Source organism: Staurois parvus, unplaced genomic scaffold (genome assembly GCF_062004578.1).
Source record: "Staurois parvus isolate SC_StPar_1 unplaced genomic scaffold, SC_StPar_1.0 ptg000149l, whole genome shotgun sequence".
Classification (NCBI taxonomy): domain Eukaryota; kingdom Metazoa; phylum Chordata; class Amphibia; order Anura; family Ranidae; genus Staurois; species Staurois parvus.
This window is the reverse complement of record NW_028317945.1, coordinates 6,609,325-6,631,559: the sequence shown is the minus strand read 5'-3', so window position 1 is coordinate 6,631,559 and position 22,235 is coordinate 6,609,325. Positions and strand designations below refer to the sequence as shown.

The following is a 22,235-nucleotide window of genomic DNA, read 5'->3' as shown; positions in this document are numbered from 1 at the left end:
GTAGACCAGAAACTGCTCTACCATCTTGGATGTGATGTCAGTAGCCCCAGCAGACTCCAATCTGTCATCCAAGTGACATCTGTATTTCCCTTACCTCCTCTCACTTGGCAGCTACATTAAAGGTTATGTAGGGAGGCAGAGGGAGGGGCAGAGGAGTTGGGCCAGCACACCAAGAAATTATACACTCCCAGAAGAGAAAAGGTCTATGGTATGCTAGGATAGAGATGACTGCACTCGTACTTGCAAGTTCAAAGGCACATTGCAAGTGGAAAAACAAGTTCTATAAGGAAAAACTGTTAATTGGCATACTGCAGTGCCCTATCTTATGTTTTTTGGAAATGCCCAATATCCTTCCAGTGTGCCACTGAAGAAACATTTGGGTGTGATGTAAATGTGGCCACCGCTCCCTTCATCCCAAATGGTTGTGCCCAGTGCTTTAGTGACCTATGACAATGTCTGAACACTGCTATGTGAAGGTGTGAGTAATCTTATTTAAATACCAAATTTTAGCATGCAAGTATTTGAATAGGATTTTCTGGAGGCTGAAGGGTTGCATAAGAAGGAATGTTAAATGTAAACTGTGGAAGCTAAATCTATGTATCTGCATAATTTGCTTTTGATTATGTTGTTATAGGTTTACTTTAATAGCAGAGAGAATTTGCTTCTGCCAGTGACACCAAAGCTCAGCCGTGACAGCTTCTACTCGATGTTTCAACTATGTCCAGGGTGAAAGCAGATCTTCATGCTGGAGTCTTGTAGAGTTTTAAAGAATCTGTTGGGTACCACTCAAATGTAGAAAGGGAGCTACAATGGGCTTTTAATAACAATAAAGTACATCTGACATTCCATTATAAAAGTGTGGTGTTTCATATATGTAGGTAGCTTCACTGTAAAGTAAGGTAACGTAGACTATCTGAGGCTAGATTCACATCGGTGCTGCTCTGCAAGACACAGTTTGCACGGGCATGGCGGTCCCGTTCATTTGAATAGGCTTCCATGCCTCCTGAAATGCAGGAAAAAGGTCCCTGCAGCATTTTAGAAATTGCAGTCCTCATGGAAACTGAAAGTACAGTGCAGTTCCCAGTGCTGGAACGATTTCCAGTGCGTGCGGCATGCCGTTAGCATTAATGGCACCTGTACACGGCTCCTGCGTTTTTCTGTGTGAGTGGTTGCGACTGTGGCAAAAGTTGCAGACCCGCAGCAGGAACCACCCACACAGATGTGAATCTAGCCTGAAAAGTCTATCTTCTGTCACTTTGTATTTATTCTATATAAATGTGCTCTGTCTATGCAGTTAAATAGGTAGATTGCAATGCCAACCCATGTGGCTGCTTATACTTGCCTTCTCTTTACTGACTTCTTTACCCAAGGAAATGGCCCACCCTGGTACTTTCAGGTATGAGACCGCATGTGGCGTGTCTTCCTCCCACACACTTTGTACTTGGCGATTGGCTTCTCAGGCACCCAATGCTGTCTCACTTGGGCAGGGAGCTCTCTCCTGGTGTAATCTCCGAGGCATGACATGGACTGTACATGAGATTACTTCTTCCTATTCACATGGCTGAACAGAACACTCGGGGGCGGGTGGGGGAGTCTTTGGGGCAGCATTAGGGCCTTTGTTAGACTTTAGGCTTGAGTTGATGAGCAAATACAGCTTGATGTTGATGACAGTTTGAGATGCTTCCAAGATTAGTTAGAATTCAGTGACAAGTACACCTCTTCAAGCTGCTTTTGCATTCCCATAGTCTTGTATGTGAACAAAAGCCTGTTTGAAAAAAGACCCTCAGTTGAACCAGTGGATTTATAGGTTTACTTTAAGGCAGACATGGACTCTAAACTTGGCTCCAGTTAAAACAATAAGGTAGCGTGGGTAGGATTATCAATAGGAAAATCAACATAAATTAATTGATCTGCAGACCACAGAGGTGATAATGTCAACACTCTGAGGGATAAGTTCAGCAAACTAGTTTTCATTTTCCTTTTTTTCCTGTGTCATAAGCCTGTTTAATGTTATCAAATAAAAAGTCTACATATATGGGTTGATTTACCAAAGGCAAGGGAATTTGCACTTTGCAGGCGAATGTTTCCTTAGCTTAGCGTGATGGAAAAAAAAAAGTATTTCTGCTGGCACATCATTGGATGGTGTTAATCAGCAGAGCATTACCTTGTTCATGAAGGCAAGGGAAATTCCTTTGCATAGTGAACAGCCAATTTTCTTTTGGTAAACCAACCCCTGTAGTATACATCATACCATTTGCATGTACTTTCAAGCTGGCATTCCGTATAATCCAACACTTTTTGAAAAATGTGTAGATTGTTATAAAAGAGAGTTTAATATACTTTTACTGAAAGGGATTCTTCTACTACTAAAAGGCTGCTGATTCTATTTGTTGTACTCCTCTCATATCGTTTTTCATTTGAAATGTTTTAGCTTTCAATTAGCGGAGATGTTTGGAGGCACAATGCCACCTAAATCCACCTGAAATTGCATACAGGGAAAAACCTTTTTCAAAGTGCTTTTTATCATCAACGTGACCTGACATGTCGCCTGAATTGGTAAGATTGTGTGTATCAACAGTCATGACCTAAGAGCTTATGGATGACATTAGGAAATCTCCCAAATCCCTACTCCAAATTGCAAAGATCTACAGATTTAATAATATGCTGCATGTCGGCACATGTGGTCTATACTTAACCTTTTGGGCCTGATGCATCAAGGACACTTAATAAATTTATTTGTATTTCATGAACCTATATATATATATATATATTTTTTTTTTTTTTTCCACTATACATTTGCCATAAAAAAATTTTATGGATGTTTTATTTTTGCCTCAAAAAAGATATTTATGTGAAAATGAGCTTCCTCAGTTTAATTTGTAAACCGGAATATGTGATATATTATTTTATTTTTTTTTGTTTTGTGTGTGTAACAATGGAGCTGTTTTGGAGGAGTTATTGCTGTAACACTACAGTCAGAAGATGTACCTGGGTGATGCTGTAACATGCTTGAACAGCCGCCTGCTGTTTACATAGAATTGTGGATAATCTGTTGGCTTGGGGTGTATTTTTTAAGCCTTGCAAAGCTGTCCACCTATATTTTTTTTCTGCAGTGGGTCCCTATGTTCATCTGGTACTCTTTTTTTTTTTTTTTTTTTTTTTTTTTTTTGCAGTGAGGGATAACATGCTGCTTCATACTTTTGTATGGCATTTCTTCCTTCATTATTATTTGCCCAGAGGCCATTTGAAATTTAGGTGTAAAGGGCTCTACCAAGACGGCATTTACCAAATGATTACATTAAATGCTACTTTCTGGTGGTTAATGCTGTATATTTCTAACAGGTGTTTTTTGGTTTTTTTTTGTCCTCACATATACCTGCATGATCTTGGTGTTTTAAATTTGCATACACATGAAAATACAGGTGAATTTTCAGCAAAAATGATTACAAGAGATATTTCTCGATATTGGACTTCAGTGTATCAAGCCCTTCCTGTCGTGCTCTTTAAGCAGCTATGGCATGTCCCAAGGAATGCAACACAAAAGTGACTTCATATTCTGCATAACCATACATTCAGCTGCCCTTTCAGTAGGCATTATACACCTGTGCTTGTCAGTGCAGCATACATTTACTGAAGACAAATTCTGTGTCTAGCAGCATGACCTAGTCATGTGTCTACATCTATCTCTCCTACAAAAAAGCTGGTTCTGGCCACCACTAGAGGATGTTGTCTGGATATTGCAGACCTATATTGAAGCTGTCTCCTGGGAACACAACAGAATGTACAGCCTGGAGGCTGCAGGCATCATTGCTAGAAACAGAATTTTTACTAAGTAAAGCTAAAGCAAATATAGGTCTGTATGTAGTAAAAATTAAATACATTATACATGTATAAGTGCATTGACATGCCATTCATTTTTTTGGCACTCCAACTCGCTAAGAGTAAGGTTTGACGGCCCATTCACTTTTCTGATCCATTGTAGCATGTTAAGGAAGTCCATTCATTTGAATAGACTACCAACACCTCACAAAGAACAAAAAAACAGAACTGGAACATTTTTATGTAGCACAGTACAACCCATAGTATCACCCTACCATGTGATGTGGTGCACTGCGTTACATGAAAATGATCCAGTTCTGTTTTTATGTTCGTTGTGATGTGTTGACAGACCATTGAAATGAATGGGCTGCCTTGACATGCTACAATGGATCAGAAAGGTGAATGGGCCCTCAAACCATGTTGCCTATGCTTTATTCTAACATTTGTACTAAGAATGGAGTGAAAACACAGCTGAATACTATAGTGGGCCTATATGCAGATGTTAAAGCAGTAATAAATCCAAAAGCAAACATTATATTGCAGCTTACCAATTCTTAGATGTGATGTCTGCATTCATTTTTCTTTTTTAGGCTTTCTTTATTCTAATTTCATCTGGTGTTCCAGTCAGCAAGTCTTGTTTTTCAAAAGCTCAAGCTCTCTAGCAGAATGTATCCACTTACATAGATACGACAGGCCATATAACACTGGCAGGGGTGATTAAAATTAGCAACTTTTATCCATGTAAATCCTTTATCCCAAAAGGAAATACACAGTTTCTGTAACTGTTTATAAGGCATGAGCTGTAATTTGGCTTCAATTAGTTACTGTTTTTAAATCTGCTAGTACATTTAACACTTACCTCCTCCCTAGACTGACAATCCTGCTGTGGCCCGATCACCAGGTGAAAACTGAAGGAAAGGTCAAATAAAAGAAAACTAACGCAGCCATATATAATGATTGATAAGCTGCAATATATTACATTTTTAGTTTTGCATTTAATACTGCTTTAACTTTCACCTAAAAGAAATAACTAAATGTTTTTATGGTGAAAATGCTGTGCAGCCATCTTTCAGTGCTGGACACGAAGTGTTAAGACTTAGGCACTTGATCATGTGAAGTCTGCTAAAGGGGAGTCCACACTGGCTGATCATTCAGCATAGCATAGGGCTTCATATATGTGGTAAGATTTCAAAGAGCAGCATTTTCTTTAGGGAAGGCAGTATTTTAGACTTCCTATTCTTCTTTGAATATAGACCCACTTTTATTTCTGATTTTAAGGCTTAATGCAAGTTTGACAATACACTTACATTTTACTGATCATTGGACATATATGAAACATTTCATAAGACTGAGTTACACAGGAGATTTTGATATTGCACCTGAGATAGTTAAAACGGCTCTAAAGGCTTTTTTTTTCTTTCTATTAATGCATTCTATGCATTGAAGTAATACTATAGGTTTGGGGTTTGTTTTGTTTCAAAATAACAAAATATTATACTTGCCTGCTGTGTGCAATGGTTTTGCACAGAGCAGCCCCAATCCTGCTTTTTTTTTTTTTTTTTTTATAAATCCCCCTTAGCTTTCTGTGCTTCTCCCCTGGCAGAGTGCCCCTATAGGAAGCTGCTTGCTTTAGGGGCACTCGTGTGCTTGCTTCCGAGCCCTGCTCTGTGTGTCATAAAAAACACAGACTGGGGCTTGGCCCTGCCCCCGCTCCTTCGTCACTGGCTCTGATTGACAGCAGCAAGACACTGCTGTATCTGAACCAGTGAGGAGCAAGAGAGTCTTTGTGCATTTTGCTGGTTTGAGATCGGGTTCAGGGATGTATTTGAGGGGGGGGGTCTGCAGGGAAAGCTGCATGCAGAAGATTGAATTCTTATTGCATAGAATGTAGCAAGGTAAAAACCTTCTGCATTTACAACCATTTTAAAATAAAAAACCTTCCAGTATCAACTCTCAATCCAGATATTTACCTGGCTCCTCTTTCAATCCAGCACTATGCCTGAGAGCATTGCTGCTCTCTCCTCACTGTCACAGAGGCAGGAGCTATTGGATCCTGCTGTTGTCAATCAAATCCTGTGAGGAGGGAGCGGGGCTAAGCTATACAGTGTGTCTATGGAATGAGCCCACACATCTCCTGCATAGCAAGCACTTGCTATTGGATCAGACACATAGGAGGATCCAGGAGCTCTGGGGGGGACACAAGAAGAGGCAGTTTAGGGCCGTTCTGTGCAATTACAATTCTACAGAGGAGTATGTTTCTGATTTTAATAAGAAAAACAATTTCCTTTAAAACCGCGTTAATGATTTTCCACAGTCACTGTATTTATAATTTTAAATGAGTGGTGCTGGAAATGAGATGTTTACCATCAAGAAATTAAATTTGCCCATCTGCAAGGGTAAGTCTCAAAAATATCTGATTTTAGTGCACTGGGTTAAGTAACATCACAGTTTTAAAACACATGGATCCCTGGGAATGAAGCACTCTGCCTTAAGCAACGTGACTATCCATATATCACAGCAAATGATCTAGCAGGATTATTGTTGCTCTGAAAAATGCTGACTGAGATTTTCAAATGCCATGGCAGGAGTTGTATGCAGGCACTGCTGGGTCCAGGATGCCCAAAGGTTTAAAAAATAAATAATGTAGATGGTTAGACTCGCTGATTTCAGACTAACGGTGCACATTATTTTTGAGTGTATTTACTCTAACAGATTTTAATTGTAACCAGCTATCCAAAAAGTACCATTCTACCTAAACAGTAGCTATATCTCTGGCATTATGCATGTTTCCCATTCATTACCCATTTGTGAGTCCTTACCAGAGCACTGTTGCAATTATAGTCTTTTAAATGAATATTGGAGATACAGCTAAAATGTTTTAGAAATCATGAGATTGTTACAGCTGACTATTAAATGGTATCCGTCATCCATGCACTGTGGGAGCAGATATTTTATGAATGGAACCCTATTTAGTGGTCTTAAATCCCAAACCCAAAAGAGTGAGTCAGTTAAAAAAAAAAAAAAAAAAAAAGTGATTTAGAATTTCTGGAGTCTTTAGAGAATAATCTGACAGATCATGGGTGAGAGGTGAATAACTTTTACATATATTGATGTTATCGAATTAAAATTCCTGATTCAAGAAAATTGATAAGCTGAATTTTAATCACAATGAACTCAGCCCGTAAAATGGCATCTTTTGAGTGACTGTGAGCCACTGATGCACTTTTGCACTGTATATTTCACTGCAGCTGGCATCTCAATGAGCTGAAAGAAGCACAGCACTGATCCTTAGACCTAAAGACAATGTAAGTTTTATTTAAAGACCATGAAATACAGGGATATGTTTGCATGTGATATAATAGGCATAATTGGTGTGTGTTTATATATAATATGTATGTATATTTAAGTATGTGTATATACAATATGTATATATGTGTGAATATATATTTTTAAATTGTGATATAAAAGATATACATTGCTACTTGTAAATAAAGATCATTGACATTTGAGTAGTTATGAATATAGAACAGTTTTTATGTTTGTATCTATGGCATTCAAGTATTTTCTTTTTATGTGTGACCATAGTAAACTATAGCTTTCTGTGATGTGCTCTACAGGACCTGTCATTATCTAGTACAAACTACCAAGATTCTTGGTCCAGATCTCAGACAATACAAACAAGGATATTCACCCTATGCAAGGTTCTTGGAAATCCTCAAAGCCAGAATGTTAAAACGAATAGTGTGGTTTGACACATTCAGACTCCAGTGCTAGATCTGAGCCAAAGAGACAGATTCTCTGTCTAAAACTCAATATTCCACAATTATCCTCAATCTTTATTACTCCACTTGCAGCTAATATGCCACCCTTAAAAGTCTAATATCCCTATGTCTTGAACAGGGATATTGTGGATACAGGCAGGTGGGAGGCTGAATGATGTGCAAGGTATCGCCATCTGTTGCAAGTTTCTCCATGCTATCCTGTGATTATCCTGCATTCACCTTTCCCACTTGACACACACACAATTCAGAGTTGATGCAATCCCACAATTATTAGCAGCAAATGTATAACTGAGCATACAGGCACTTTGTAATACAATACAGCAATCTCTTTAGGAGTTGCAAATTATTTGCTTAGTACATAGGTCAATTAATGGATTTTATATGTAATATTCCCAGGTGGGCAGTACAAAGAAAGTGTACAGCACTGAAATTTACAAAAGACCAGAAAAAAATGTCATACAGAAATATTGACTATTTGCTATAAAATTAAAAAAAAACGGAAAATTAAAATTACTGTTTGGGTAGTATAATTTTATTCTGTGGGGGGGAGCACACCAGAAATTTAGCAACCACCCTGTTTTTGAACAGGCTTTTGACACAACTTATTTTCATGCTACTTAATATAAAAAGTTATGGATATAGGATGAGCTTTACACTATGGCCAGCCATCTTTAGATGTGTTACCCTGTCAGGTGTGAGGAAGTTCTTGCCTCCTGAAGTGGACATAGGTTAGATGGACCAGACAGTTCTGATTGCTGGCTAAAATATAAGATTTCCAATACAGGACATCATCCTAATTGCAGCAAATCCAGAATGACATAACTACCCATGAGCTGAGTCCATATAAACATGGAGTCAAACCTTGGGTGCATCTATAAGACCAGGACATACAGTTTTGCATTGGCATGCAGTTCTCATGTAGTTTGTAATATCAATAGGAATAAGGCTTCACACAAACGAGCATATGAAGTTTAGAGGCATTTTTGCTGCCAGAAGTTGGCAGAAAAAATGCCTCTAATCTTGTTTTTCACTTCCATTTTTAGGGGTGTTTATGTGCATAGGGCCCTTAGAAGCACTTGCGCATACACTTAGCTAGAAAATCCATGTATTCTAGCCACTGGAATAAATTAACTAGGAGCGTTTATGAGCATTATTTACACGTTAAAAAAAAAAAAAAAAAAAAAAAAAAGCACAAAACCGGTTCTCTGGGAACACGACTGAGCCATTTCTCTTACCCCCTGAACACAGAGCTAAAAAGTGTGCTAAAATGCCTGCATGTGCATGGTCACATTAGCTAACATGTAGATGAGTTCAGAGGTGTGGGGAAAAAAAAAAGCCCCTGAAAGTGTCTTTTTTTTTTTTTTGTGCGTGCATGAGGTTTAACTCTTATATCCCCATGAGTAATATTTTTAATCTTATGAGAGTGGAACTTCTAATCGTTTAAAAATGAGTCCTGCTTCCGATGAGTTTGGTGCCTAGCAGTCACAGCATCTTTTGATGGCTTGCCTCCCACAGCTAGGGGTCAGTAATCTACATTTATCTACAGCCTACAGGATATTTTAGGGAGTCTGAAAATGGCCATACACTGATCGTAATTTGGGTTCTAACTTATGAATATATGTCCATACCACTACTCCTTAGTTAAATTAGGAATGTATCTGTAATAATATCATCCCAATTTCTATATCTAATATTACACCCTAAATAATTAAACCTTCATATCCGTAACAGACCCCCTACTCCCAAGACCTTGTGGGCAGGGGCTTAGCTGATTCTGAAACCTCTACCACCTTTGTTGCTATGTCACTGCTTAAAGAAAAATGAGGGATTGTTGCATGCACCACCAATCCTGCATTTTGTATACAAGTCTCAAGGCTAGACTATCATAAGCTGGCAATTTGATACATAAAAAGATTTCATAATGTACAGCGCTGAGCAAACTGTTGGCACTATATAAATACTGTATAATAATAATAACTTCAGGCCCCATAAACACTGCGATTTTGAATTGCGTGCCAATCGCTGCAAATCATGAATTGTGTGTTCGGGTGTCATCTTTTAATAATACCCCAAACATGTCATTCTGCCATGATTTTCAAGCAACAGGAACGCATGGCAATTGTGGCAAACTCCACCTCTAAAAATTAGCTTGAAGCTCATTGCCCAGGAATGGACTGGCCCTATGCAAGATACAGAATCACATGAGAATCATGATTTGAAAATCGTGTAGCGGTAATTCCTACTACGCAATATGTGAGCCTAAGAGTGTGTGTGGTGTTGGTTGAGCCACTCCAACTTTGCCATATTGTACGGAGGTAGACTCACCAGGTTGTGGCTGGGGTTCCCCTCCCCCTGTACATGGGGTACCTTTTGGATATGTGATCGTGCACATCAACGCCCGAGACCAAGCAGGGCCGCATTCAGGTGAAATCATCCATATGGAGCCACTCCAACATAGAGATGAGCCATACACTGTGTGCAGTAATGTACATAGTCTCGGTGAGTGTATCATCCTGCCTCCTTGAACACTTTGCTGTTGAGTTTCACATGTAGAAGAGACTGCTGAGTCTGTGCCTTCTCAGCCAGTCAGAGTACCTCTGTCACTGCACTCCCAGTGACAGAATGGGGTCCCACTGAGCACCACATGCGTTCTTTCACTGAACTCCATCAGCTCTCCTATACCATGCGGCTAGGCCGAGGGTCTTTATAATGTAGGTTCGGTCCCAGACTCAGGGAACCAACCACTAAGGTAGGGGATCATTACACTGACCCCCTTGCTACTGGAAGATCTTTCACCCAGTCCAGGTACCATGCTAACAACTGACTGACATACACTTTGCACTAGTTCCGGTTATCCATAGCAACTGCATTCCTTGTACTTGTCTTGCTTAGGTAACCTTCAGTAGTAAACTTGCTTCATACCCTAAATGTGCTTTTATTGTCCCAAGTTCTTCTATAAGCTATGAACCAACGTGGACCCCCTTTTAAGTAACTTCAGACCAGGCTTTGTAACAGTTCAAAGAACTTTACTGGAACTTCTGCAACGATACAGAATAAAGTGCACCACAGTCCTCCTCACTAACCACTCTTTGGCTGCCCATGTATACCTCATTAGGTGGAAGTCCATAACTGGCACAGACCATAAGTGGTGGGATCTGGGATCTTTATGTGGACTGCAGTGGGCAGCAGTCTCCCTCTGCAGCTCACAGCATTTTCACAAGGTGGCTCTCATCAGCCTTTGTCCCCAGCCTTCCCCCCCCCCCCCCTAATATATATGCCAAGGGGGGGGAGGCTGGGTCCAGAAACCCCGGAAAAAAGAGCGCAGAGTTATTAACCCTTTCCTCAGCCTGTGCCAGCTAGCTATCTACCTAATGTAGGCAACCTGCCTACATGCTGACATAATTGTTCATGCTTCCACATTTAGTGCAAAATATTTACAAACAAGATCCACTGACAGAATCCACCAGACTCACATTGGCCATGTGTCAGACACTGGAGGGTAGCAGAATTGCAATTACTGCAGTATAAAGATAAGTGCTTCTCTGCTTCAAGATCTATTGAGCCTGGGTTCACAAATGTGCAGTGCAGCATATCGCATGTGATTCGCACAAGAACCACACCACATTCCTGTGCAAATCACATGCGAATTCTGTGCAGTGCTATATGAGCCATACATTTTGTATGGCTCAAATAGCACCGCATCTGCACCAAAAAGGTGCACGACCCTTTTTTAGTTCACAGAATCAGATTGTATGGGTATTCACACTTATGTGATCCAGTTCTGCATATTGCACCGCATTTTGCAGACCGATTGTGGGGTGTTGTTAGCTTAGCATACACTCCTGCAGCGGTTCGCATGAACGAGGTGCGATTGTGATGCGGTGCAGAATTCGCACAGAAACCGGCATGAATTCCGCACTGCATCAGTGTGAATCCAGGCTGAAGCAAATGTTTAAACACCCTTTGATCCAGTTATGCATTCGTAAAAGCATTTTTAAATGTGACTACCATAACTTAAACATGTTTTCAGGAGTACAGAAATCACCTTATCTAAGCGCTGCTGTTGCTTCATTGTCCAAACAGGCTGCAGGCTTTCTACAGACCCACCCCAAAGATTATTTGTACAATTGGAGAATGACTGCAAGTATAAGAATGAAGAACGTATATATGTAAGATATATAACTGAGTTCTTAGAATTATATATATTTTTTTTGCAATAAGTTTATGCTTTTATTTTACAATATAGGTCTGCATTATTGAAGGAAACCTGTAACTATGGCTCTCATGCTGCTTTGTAAGAGTGGCACTGGTACAGGGGGATCACAAATGCAGGAAGATCACTAACCAGCATCCTAAAATATATAACTAAAACTACCCTATTCCTCACCAGGCCAAGAGGACTCTGTAGGTCTTTGTAACATCACCAGTACATGCTTGAATTCACATTTATTTTAGTGTTTCAGAGACATGTAGCCTGCTAATCTCTATTTTTAGTCAACCGGAATAAAAAACACGTACTCAACATGCTGCATCACCATTATAATCATGCACTGGAGAAACAAAGAATTAACTAATGCTTCAAGCCACATTCCTGAACTAAACCGAGATCTGACTGACTTGATGTGTCCCAGCTTGCCCTGTTACATAGTAAGAGAGATGAAATAGCTGCAGCATGGGTGTACCCTTCCAGGCCAGAGTTCAGGTTCTAGTAACAGAATCTTGCTCTTAAATTGACCTGCAAAGTAAGTACAAGGTCAAACAGGTGTTTTTAACCACTTCCAGACCGGGCACTTTTACCCCCTTCCTGACCAGGGCAATTTTCAGCTTTCAGCGCTATCACACTTTGAGTGACAATTGCGCGGTCATGCAACACTGTACCCAAATGAATTTTTTACTATTTTTTTGAGACAGATAAAGCTTTATTTTGGTAGTTTTTATTTGTTTTGCTATATAAATGAAAAAGTCCAAAAATATTTTAAAAAAGTGTTTGTTTTTTTTAATAAAATTTTGCCAATAAATAATATTTCATCATAAATCTTTGCTAAAATGTATTCCGTTATCTTTTTAGTAAAAAAAAAAATCCAAATTAGTTTATAACCAAAAATGATCATTTTTAAACATTTTTTTTCTTTCTCATCTTTATTTTATTTTTTTATATTATTTTTATTTTTTTTACATACTGTCACCCTAGCAGTACAGTATCACCATGGTGACACTGTACTACTTGTGGGGGGGTGATGAAGATTTTTTTTTTACACTGATTGCTTTTACACCCATATAGGATGTAAAAGCAATCATTTCTCTTTCTGTGTGCATTCTTGCACTCATTGAGAAGTACTGAGTGAGCTGTGATTGGTCACAGCTTGTCACATGGTACAAGGCTGTTGTGAATAGCCTTGTACCATGTGACCTCTGTGATCATTCACAGATTTCACATGTAGTAAGCAATGATGTCACAAGTGACATCTTGCTTACTACTTTGCATGTGATCACTGATTGGCCAATCAGTGATCACATGATCAGGACCTCGTACAGAGGTCCCGTCTGACAATCAGTGTTTCACTGTGTCGGCAGGACACAGCGGGCACCGGATCGCGGTGCTGTGCGCTCCGAGGGAGCGCGCACAAGCAGGGTGTGGGGAGGCCGACTCTGCACTGCCACCGTCCGGCCGTTTATATGCAACGGCCGGTCAGGAAGTGGTTAAGTATCCAATGGATGCAATCAAACCACCTGGGCCCCATTAATTTCCCCGCTGTGTAGCTAGGTTGCACCTTATTCAAAACTTAAAGGCTACATTCACCTTTTCAGTCAGAATTTCTCTCTTCAAAATAAATAGCCTTTTGTAATGTTTTTCTGCCCAAGCCACCCCAGCGTACTTACCTTTGACAAGTCCGCGTCAGCCTCGAGTCTGCAACCTCTTTTCAAAATTTCAAAAGATGAACCTAAGCCCCTAACTTCCTGTGGCATCATGTGACAATCCAGGAAAACTATCCCATCATGCACTGCCTCACAGAATAGGGTTTGTTTGACCTCTTGACCACACCGCCCTCATAACTGAGGTAACTTCTATTTTTATTTCCACCGACTTTCCTACTTTTTCCTTGACAATATCTTTTAGATCTACCATTGAATATGTAGTGCAAAGTCCTACCTGATTTGATACAAATTGAATGCATTGTTCAAGTGGGTCCTCCTGTTACTTAGTTTTGGTGAAGCTAAAGAAAATTGTACTATGCCAGGGGGGATCCTGTGAAAATGGAAATCGCAATATTCTCCTTCAGTGAACAGGCTGCAGTTAATAAGGTACTTCCTTAATACAAAATTACTAGCCGCAACTGCCACAAAAAATGTGATAAGATTTGGACTAGTTGGGTTGGTGTCTGGTTTGACCATATAATGTCGTGAATCTTACTGCTGTTTGGTATTAACAGTTGAGATTAGGCCCCTCCACTATTGCACCGTACTTCCTAGGCCTCACCTGCTTAACTGCTTCCCGAACCACCCAATAGCAGAACTGCTACAGGGCGGCAGGGCTGCGCAAAATCACTTATATATACGTGATTTTGTATTTCCAGGTAGGGGGCGCATGCCCGCCCATTGGCTACAACTGTTGATCACCAGGTCCCGGTTGGAGATTCCCCACCGGCACCCGGCGATGGCCAAGGGACACTGACAGGAGATGTCTGTATGCAAACAATACAGAACTCTAACCATGCCAGCACCAGTATGCTGTCTTGTATTGCTCTGCATTGCAGTGTCAGAATGCCCGCCGCAGTTCCGCTATAAGTCGCAGATTGCCGCCATTACTTGTATTAGGTAAAAAAAATAAATCCAGTATATATACCTCCATTTGTAGACGCTATATCACGTAAACCAATTAATTTACACGTATTCACCCTGAGGTCATCACAGAGGACAAGGGGGCACTCTTTACATCTGGAAGAAAAGAAATTTAATCTCCAAACATGGAAAGGTTTCTTCACAGTAAGAGCTCTGAAAATCTGGAATAGACTCCCTCTAGAGTTGGTTCTGGCCAGCTCACTGGATTGCTTTGGAAGGGGCCTGGATTCTTTCTTAGATACACAGAATATAACTGAATACTAAAATTTTATAGGTAAAGTTAATCCAGGGAATATCTCTAGGATTGCCTCTAGGAGATCAGGAAGGATTTTATTTCCCGACAGGAGCAAATTGTATCATGTTTTGCTGGGGTTCTTTTGCCTTCCTCTGGATCAACTGTGGGTGTAGGGTTATAACTTTTTTTTTTTTCTTTTTAATGGTTGAACTGGATGGACTCGCCTTTTTTCAGCCAGACTAACTATGTAACAGGATTTTTTTCAGCAATGACATGTAGCAGAATACATTTTGACCTAAGTTTATGACAAAATTAGATTTTTTTATTTTTTTACTGGACATGTTTTATAGCAAAATGTCGAAAATATTGTTTGTTTGTTTTTTCAAAATTGTCGGTCTTTTTTTGTTTATAGCACAATAAAAAACGCAGAGGCAATCGAATACCACTGAAAGAAAGCTCCATTGGTGGGAAAACAAGGACATAAATTTAATTTGGGTGCAGCATTGCATGACTGCGCAATTGTCAGTTAAAGTAACGCAATGCCGTATCGCAAAAAATGGCCTGGTCAGGAAGGGGGGTAAAACCTCTGGAGCACAAGTGGTTAATTGGAGATAGATATTTGTTAGCATACGTCAGAGGAGTAGCTAGGATATTTTGCGCCTGGGGACAAACGGCCACCTCATGACACCCCCCGCTTTATATGGTCCCTGTAGACACCCCCCTGTCCTGATCACATTGCCCCCCCCTTCATCCATTGCACTACTCACCCAGCTCGGCTCTCCCCTCGTCCCCTCCGGCACATGCCGGGCTCACTGCCCTCCTCTCCGCTCCTCTTTCGGCTGGCTCCTCTCTCCTCTCATAACTCACTGTGGATGGCAGACATATCAGATGACACGTCTGCTGCAGCTACTGCAGTGATCTTGTGACCTCATTTTGGTGCCCCTGTACCTTGGCGCCCTGGTACATATGTACCCCCCTGCCCCCCCCCCCCCCTAGCTACACCTCTGGCATACATTACATATATCTCCCTTTCCTTTCTCATTTTTTTTTGTCACCCCCCTTGGTTATATCCGACAGTCGATTCAGTGGCCATAATTGACTGCAGTTTTCCAAACCTTGCAATTTAATGAATTGGTTTCCAAGTGTATGTGACTTCTTCATCCACATCTACTGTGTAAAGTAGTGTAATGCTGCCGATTAGTGTACTGTTTTACATTTAATAAACATTTTTTTCTGGGGAAAAAAAATAAGATTGTACATAGATTGTAAAATCAGGTTATATAGTATATGGCCAGCTTCATACAAGTACATAGGAGGGAGTGAATGGAGACATTCAGCTGTCATTGTTCTTATAATCCAGCTCAGGGAGAGGGAAGGGGAGGCTGTAAACACACCAGTTTCACTTTCAAGCCCCCACCTAGTGAGTTTTTTTGCCATGTTTCAATGGAGTCCCCTACAGCAAATGTGGCAAAAGTGGCTCCTGGTGCATTTTTGTGTGATGCCGTTTGCACATTTTTTTCTTGTGTGTTTTGCTGTGTTAGTAGCATATTTTTGCAAACAGCAAAATGTGTGTTTGCTTTTGTGTTTGGAGTACCGCTAACAATGACAGCGCAAGTGTGACACCAGTTGTTATGGGAATGCGCAGATGTGCATGACGCCTCACTGTAAAACCGTCCTGGTATTTAACAATACACCTTTTAAGACCCTCCCACTGCAATTAGGCCACACCTACCATTTGATGTGGCCACCTTAGAGCTACGAAATGTGACATGACTGTGCCTGTGCACCTGCAGCGCCTGCTACAGTCTCAGCACAGAGGACAGGTCTCAGTGCCCCTTTTGATGGGCCCCAAATCTGCTAAGCAATGAACATGAGCTAAACAGGACCTAAATCTGGTCATTGCAGCAGAAATTGTAATGTAGTATGTCTAAAGCCAAGGGAAGATGATTAGGGAATCTCTCTCTCTCTCTCTCCACTCTGCTGTCTCTCCTCTCTCTCTGCACTCTGTCGTCTCTCCTCTCTCGCTCTGCTGTCTCTCCTCTCCCTCTCTCTCTTTCTTGCCCACTTTCCCCATGAGTACATCTAAACTAGTTAATTTCAGGTGTATAAAGGTTGTCATATATGGCACAATCTGATTGTACAATCTCTGTACAAGCTTCTTTAGATTCACCAAAACTATATAATAAGAGGACATGCCTATCTATCCAATCACTGACCTTGCACTATATACTGTAGTTGATGGTAGATCTAAAGGAGATTGTTGTTTTTTTTTCCAGACTTTCAATTACACACTTCTCCTGTTTTCACTACTACAGCTCTGCTCCACATAGGCTGTTATGTGATCGCTCAGCTCCTTCTCCTGTTCCAGTGTGCACATTACCAAATGAACGATCAATGGAGGGCGTGGGAGAAGAAGTACAAAATGATCCATCAGCAGAGATGGACACTGGCTATATATTGAGGGAGAACAGTTCCCACTGACAATGACTGCATTGAAGGTGCATGTAACTGCAAAGGTCAGCAGGACACAGATCAAGGGAACAGTACAATGCTGTACTAGAGCTGTGAGCGGGTTTTAGAAAGTACTGCTGCACTGGACTGAACTAAGGTACTAGAGAAGTGGAAGCGAGCAATCTCCTGGAGGAGGAGGGCAGCAGCAGGGTGTGGTTTAATGAGATCAGCTGCTGAAGAACTTCCTCTATGAACAACTCTGCCATCCTGCAAGACAGATAGCAGGAAGTCATAAAGGAGTTTTCTATTGGAGAAAGCAGAGGCTGAGGTGATGCCTGCTCCAAGACATAGGGACAGCTTTTTCTTTTCAGCAACATTAATTGCTACATTAATGGTATATTGGTACATAGGGAAGTTATACTTTAGAAAATAAAAGTGAACTTAGCCTTTAAGACATTTATCTTAGAGGACAAGTGTACTGAGAATAATATCTAAGCTTATAGCGATGACCTTTCCTTTTGTAATTGGTAGTTGCCTGGCTGTCATGCTGATCCGACTGCTTACATGCTTTTTTCTGACCCTGGACATATAGGCAGCTTAGGCCTTCTGACTTTACTTGCTATATGCTTGCTGTAGGTCAGAGACAGCCGAGCAACTAACATGTTTGGAAAGAGATTAGCAATGACAGCTTCCTTAACTCTCAGGGTACAGATATCCTTTAAGCTAGGTACACACCTATGCAGTTTGCGTTTGATCTCTGCAGTGCTTTTTGCAGTGCGTTTAGCATTTTTGCATGCGTTATTGACACGTTTTGTGTTTTTTTTCAAGTTATTGCTGGACAGATTAAACCACAAAATGCGTCAAAAATGCACTACACTGCAGCGTTTCCATTGAAGCCCATTGAACCAAAAACACAACGTTTTGCATTTAAAAAACGTGTCCCAAAGGAAATCATGTTAAATGGACTGTAGTACGCTTCTGTAAAATGCAAAATGCACTGCAACAAGCTTAGGTGTGAACCTAGACTTAAAATGTTTACCTTAGCAACAGTCACATGGTTCAAGTTATGGCAGGTTCCATGGCTCATGTACAGGATTACTTATGTCTGATGCCTGTGGGTATATAAGCCCTAATACTGCTGGATCATGACTAAGAAAAGAAAAACATAGAGTGCAGCAGTATTAAAAATAGGATTTTGACTTGCATGTAAATAATTTTCTTAGAACTCATTAACTGACACAAGATATTCAGAGACAACTGTGTTGTAATACTGCTTACAGTAGCATTTAACACTGGCACACAAATGTCAGTCAGGCAAGATAACTCCCAATCCCAGCTTACCTCGATTCTGTGGAAAAGTAATAGAAGAGTGGATGATAGGAGAGGGTGGGAGGGCCCTGCGTTCCTTAATAAACTCTATTAGGCTAGTTTCACACCTATGCAGTTTGCGTTTGATCCATTTCTGCAGTGCTTTTTGCGGTGCGTTTTTTGCTGTGTTTGCATTTTTTCACCTTGTTGCTGGGCGGAATAAAACGCATCAAAAATACACTACATGCTTTTTTGCAGTGTCTCCATCGAAGTCTATAGAACCTTTCCAAAACACGCACCAGGTGAAAACGCTGAGATGTGATCCTGTCCCATAGGAAATCATGTTAAATGGACTGCTGTGCGTTTCTGCAAAACGCAGCGGAAAACGCTTAGGTGTGAACCTAGACTTTAAAGATTTTAATAGTATATAAAAATTCATATTTTCTTACTCATTCAATAAGGCGCACACAGAATTTTCAGAGACAACTGGGCCCCCCAAAGTAATCCAACTGAGCGGTGGTCAACAAGCTCAGAGGAAACCATTAACCACTTGCCCTCTTGAGGATTTACCGGCCTTCCTGACCAGGCCATTTTTTGCATTACGGCGCTGCACTATTTCAGCTGGTCATTGCGCGGTCATGCAATGCTGTACCCAAACTAAATTTATGTCCTTTTTTCACACAAATAGAGCTTTCTTTTGGTGGTATTTGATCACCTGTGCGCTTTTTATTTTTTGCGCTATAAACAAAAAAAGACCGAAATTTTGGAAAAAAACTATATTTTTTACTTTCGGCTATAGAAAATATATAGTAACCTCTCAGTTAGTCATAAATTTAGGGTAAAATGTATTCTGCTACATGTTGTTGGTAAAAAAAATCCCAATAAGTGTATATCGATTGCTTTTGTGTTAAATTTCGAGCATCTACAAACTATGGGATGGATAATGCCATTTACAGAGCTTTTACTTTCTGAATGCCTATCACATTTCGTAAGGTGCTAAAATACCAGGAAAGTATAAACACCCCTAAATGACCCCTTTTTGGAAAGTAGACACCCTAAGCTATCTGCTGAGAAGCATATTGAGTCCATGGAATTTTTTTTTTAATCCACAAGTTTTTGGAAATTGACAAAAACATTTTTTTTTTTTTTTTTTAAAACAAAGTTGTAATTTAAATTATATATTGCTCACACAAGCCATGGGTATATGTGGAATTACACCACAAAATACATTCTGCTACTTCTACTGAGTATGGGGATACCACATGTGTGAGAATTTTTGGGAGCCTAGCCACATACAAGAGCCTGAAATCCAATGACCACTTTGAAAACCTGAAGGTGCGTAACTTCCTCATTCCACTTCCTCACTACCTATCGCAGTGCTCGTATCTTCCGATTTCTTAAGACTATAGAGATGACCATTCTGGTCTCCAATCAGCTCTATCGTCAGCTGGCAGAAACGCTGGCTGCTTTCTCAGGTTCCCCCGATGGCATGGGACTGCCCAAGAAGGCCGTGGAAGGCAGCGGGGAGCATCTTCTCCCACTGCTTGTACAAGCAATCCTGCAGCTAATTAGCCACTAGGATTGCTTTTACAAGAAAGCCGATCGCCGGCTGAAAAAAACAATACCAGGATGATGCCTGCAGCTGTAGGCATCATCCTGGTATAACCACTCAACGTCCAGTGATGTACCAGTACGTTGCTAGTCCTTGTTGGGTGTATATGCTATGTTCTTATTTTTTTTATGTAGCCTGTGGGTTGAATGAAAAAAAGAGAAGAAATCTCTGCCAGAAAAAGTGTGTGGTATTTCCACCATTAGAATATATCGCCCTGCATCCACCCACTTCTAATGGTGGGCACACATGAAACGTGCCAAAAAATATTATAAAATATATATGCCGAAGCATAGGGGCCATCCACCCACTGGCCACCCCAGGACCCCATGCTTCAGCATATATGCTCTTTTTTTAACTGCAGATGAAAAATCTCATCCAACAGCACTGCATATACCTACTTATGTATATTCTGATAGCAAGACTCTGTTGCTGTCAGAATAAACAAGTCGATGATGCAGCTGAATGACATTCTGCAAAGAAAACAACAATGGTTAACAATAAAACAGTAACTCAATAAAACAACTTTTTTATTGAAATACATGCCAAAAAAATATTATAAAATATATATGCCAAAGCATAGGTGCCATCCACCCACTAGCCACCCCAGGCCCCCATGCTTCGGCATATATGCTCTTTTTTAACTGCGGATGAAAAATCTCATCCAACAGCGCTGCCCAAACTGACTTATGTATATTCTGAGAGCAAGTTCCTGTTACTGTCAGAATAAACAGGTCAGTGCTGCAGCTGAATGGCATTCCTGCAAAGAAAACCGCAACGGCTAACAATAAAACAGTAGCAATAAAACAGTAAAATCGTAACAGTAGAACAGTAACATCAACAAAAAAAACTAACTATTTTTGGTTTTTAAAATGTTTTATTTTTTTGGACTTTTTATTTTTTGTTTTTTTATTTTTTTTTTTTAAACTAACTTTTAAAACAGATTGTAGGGTCTCTCAAAATTGCCAGTTTCCTGACTACCTAACATCTTTCGAGACCCTGTGTAAATATTTGCCCTGAGCTGTGCCGTGCTGTACCCTATACTTATACTCCACTAGTGTGTGGTAGCGACTAAAGCAGTCCTTGAGGCAGAGACCAGGTTGGCCAGGACAGGAGGGACAAAAAGTGCAGGTGTCATGCCTAATTCCATGTCTGCTACAGATACGACATCTTTTTTGGTGTGTCCTTTGGGTTGGGGTACCAGGAATGGAATCATGAAAATGCCTTTCATGCTGCTGGCTAACTGCATCTGTGTTGGAGGTTTGGGCCACAGCACCTTCTGGATACAAAAGAGCCGTGATTATCTTTTCCTGGAATTTTAGGAAGGATACACTACATCCAGTTGCTTTGTAAAGCACAAAAGTGTTATATAGAGCCAATTGAAATAAATAAACAGACACTTTTTTGTACCAGCATCTGGCTTTTCAGGAAACTACGAAGTACGGCTTCATCATCTGGTCGTTGAAGTCTACTCCTCCAGGGGCAGACTGACCATTTGGAAACTCGGGCACTGCCCGAGGGCCCGGGGTCAGTAGGGGGCCCCATGAGATGCCCCTGGTACCTTTTTCTTAGGCTTTTTTGAGTTTGGGCAAGGACACAGGGGCCCCATGATCCCCTATTGCCCGGGTGCCCCATGAGTTGTCAATCCGCCCCTGTACTCCTCTCATGTTAAGGTTATAGTTGTGGAAACTGAGGGGCTTCTCAACAACATCAGCTGCTGTGGCAATTTGGATGGTCATGTCTGCATGAATGGAAGACAGGACAAAAACATCCTGTTTGTCCTTCCACTTCACTGTGAGCAATTTCTCATTTCTCAAGCAGGCTTTTTTCACCTTTCTAAGACGGGTATTTACAAGCCGTTGGGGGAAGCCCCGGCGATTAGGTTGCATGCGCCAATTCCAAGATTGTACAAATGTCTAAATAGTGGCACACTTGAATAGAAATTGTCCACGTACAAGTAGTACCCCATATGGAAAAAGGATGACACCAAGTCCCAAACTATCTTGCCACTGCTCTCCATGTAGTCTGGGAATCCGGGGAGCTTCACGTGACTATTTTTTCCCTCGTAAATCTGAAACTTATATGTATAGCCTGTTGCCCTCTCACAGGTCTTATACATCTTGACCCCATATCTGGCACGCTTGCTGGGGAGAAATTGTTTGAATGCAAAGCGGCCAGAAAAATTAATGAG

The 22,235-nt window shown here is 40.7% G+C and overlaps 1 protein-coding gene across 2 annotated transcripts in view; it reads left to right on the top strand.

Annotated features, from left to right (window-relative positions):
• Window positions 1–7,331, top strand: part of MGAT3 (beta-1,4-mannosyl-glycoprotein 4-beta-N-acetylglucosaminyltransferase) — a 143,343-nt gene extending 136,012 nt beyond the window's left edge. For both annotated transcript variants that reach the window (XM_089674285.1, XM_089674286.1), the window contains exon 3: window positions 635–7,331. In XM_089674285.1, the coding sequence (XP_089530411.1) occupies window positions 635–645 (11 nt within the window). In that variant the 3' untranslated portion in view covers window positions 646–7,331. The remainder of the gene's footprint in view (window positions 1–634) is intronic.
• The last annotated feature ends 14,904 nt before the right edge of the window (window positions 7,332–22,235 follow it).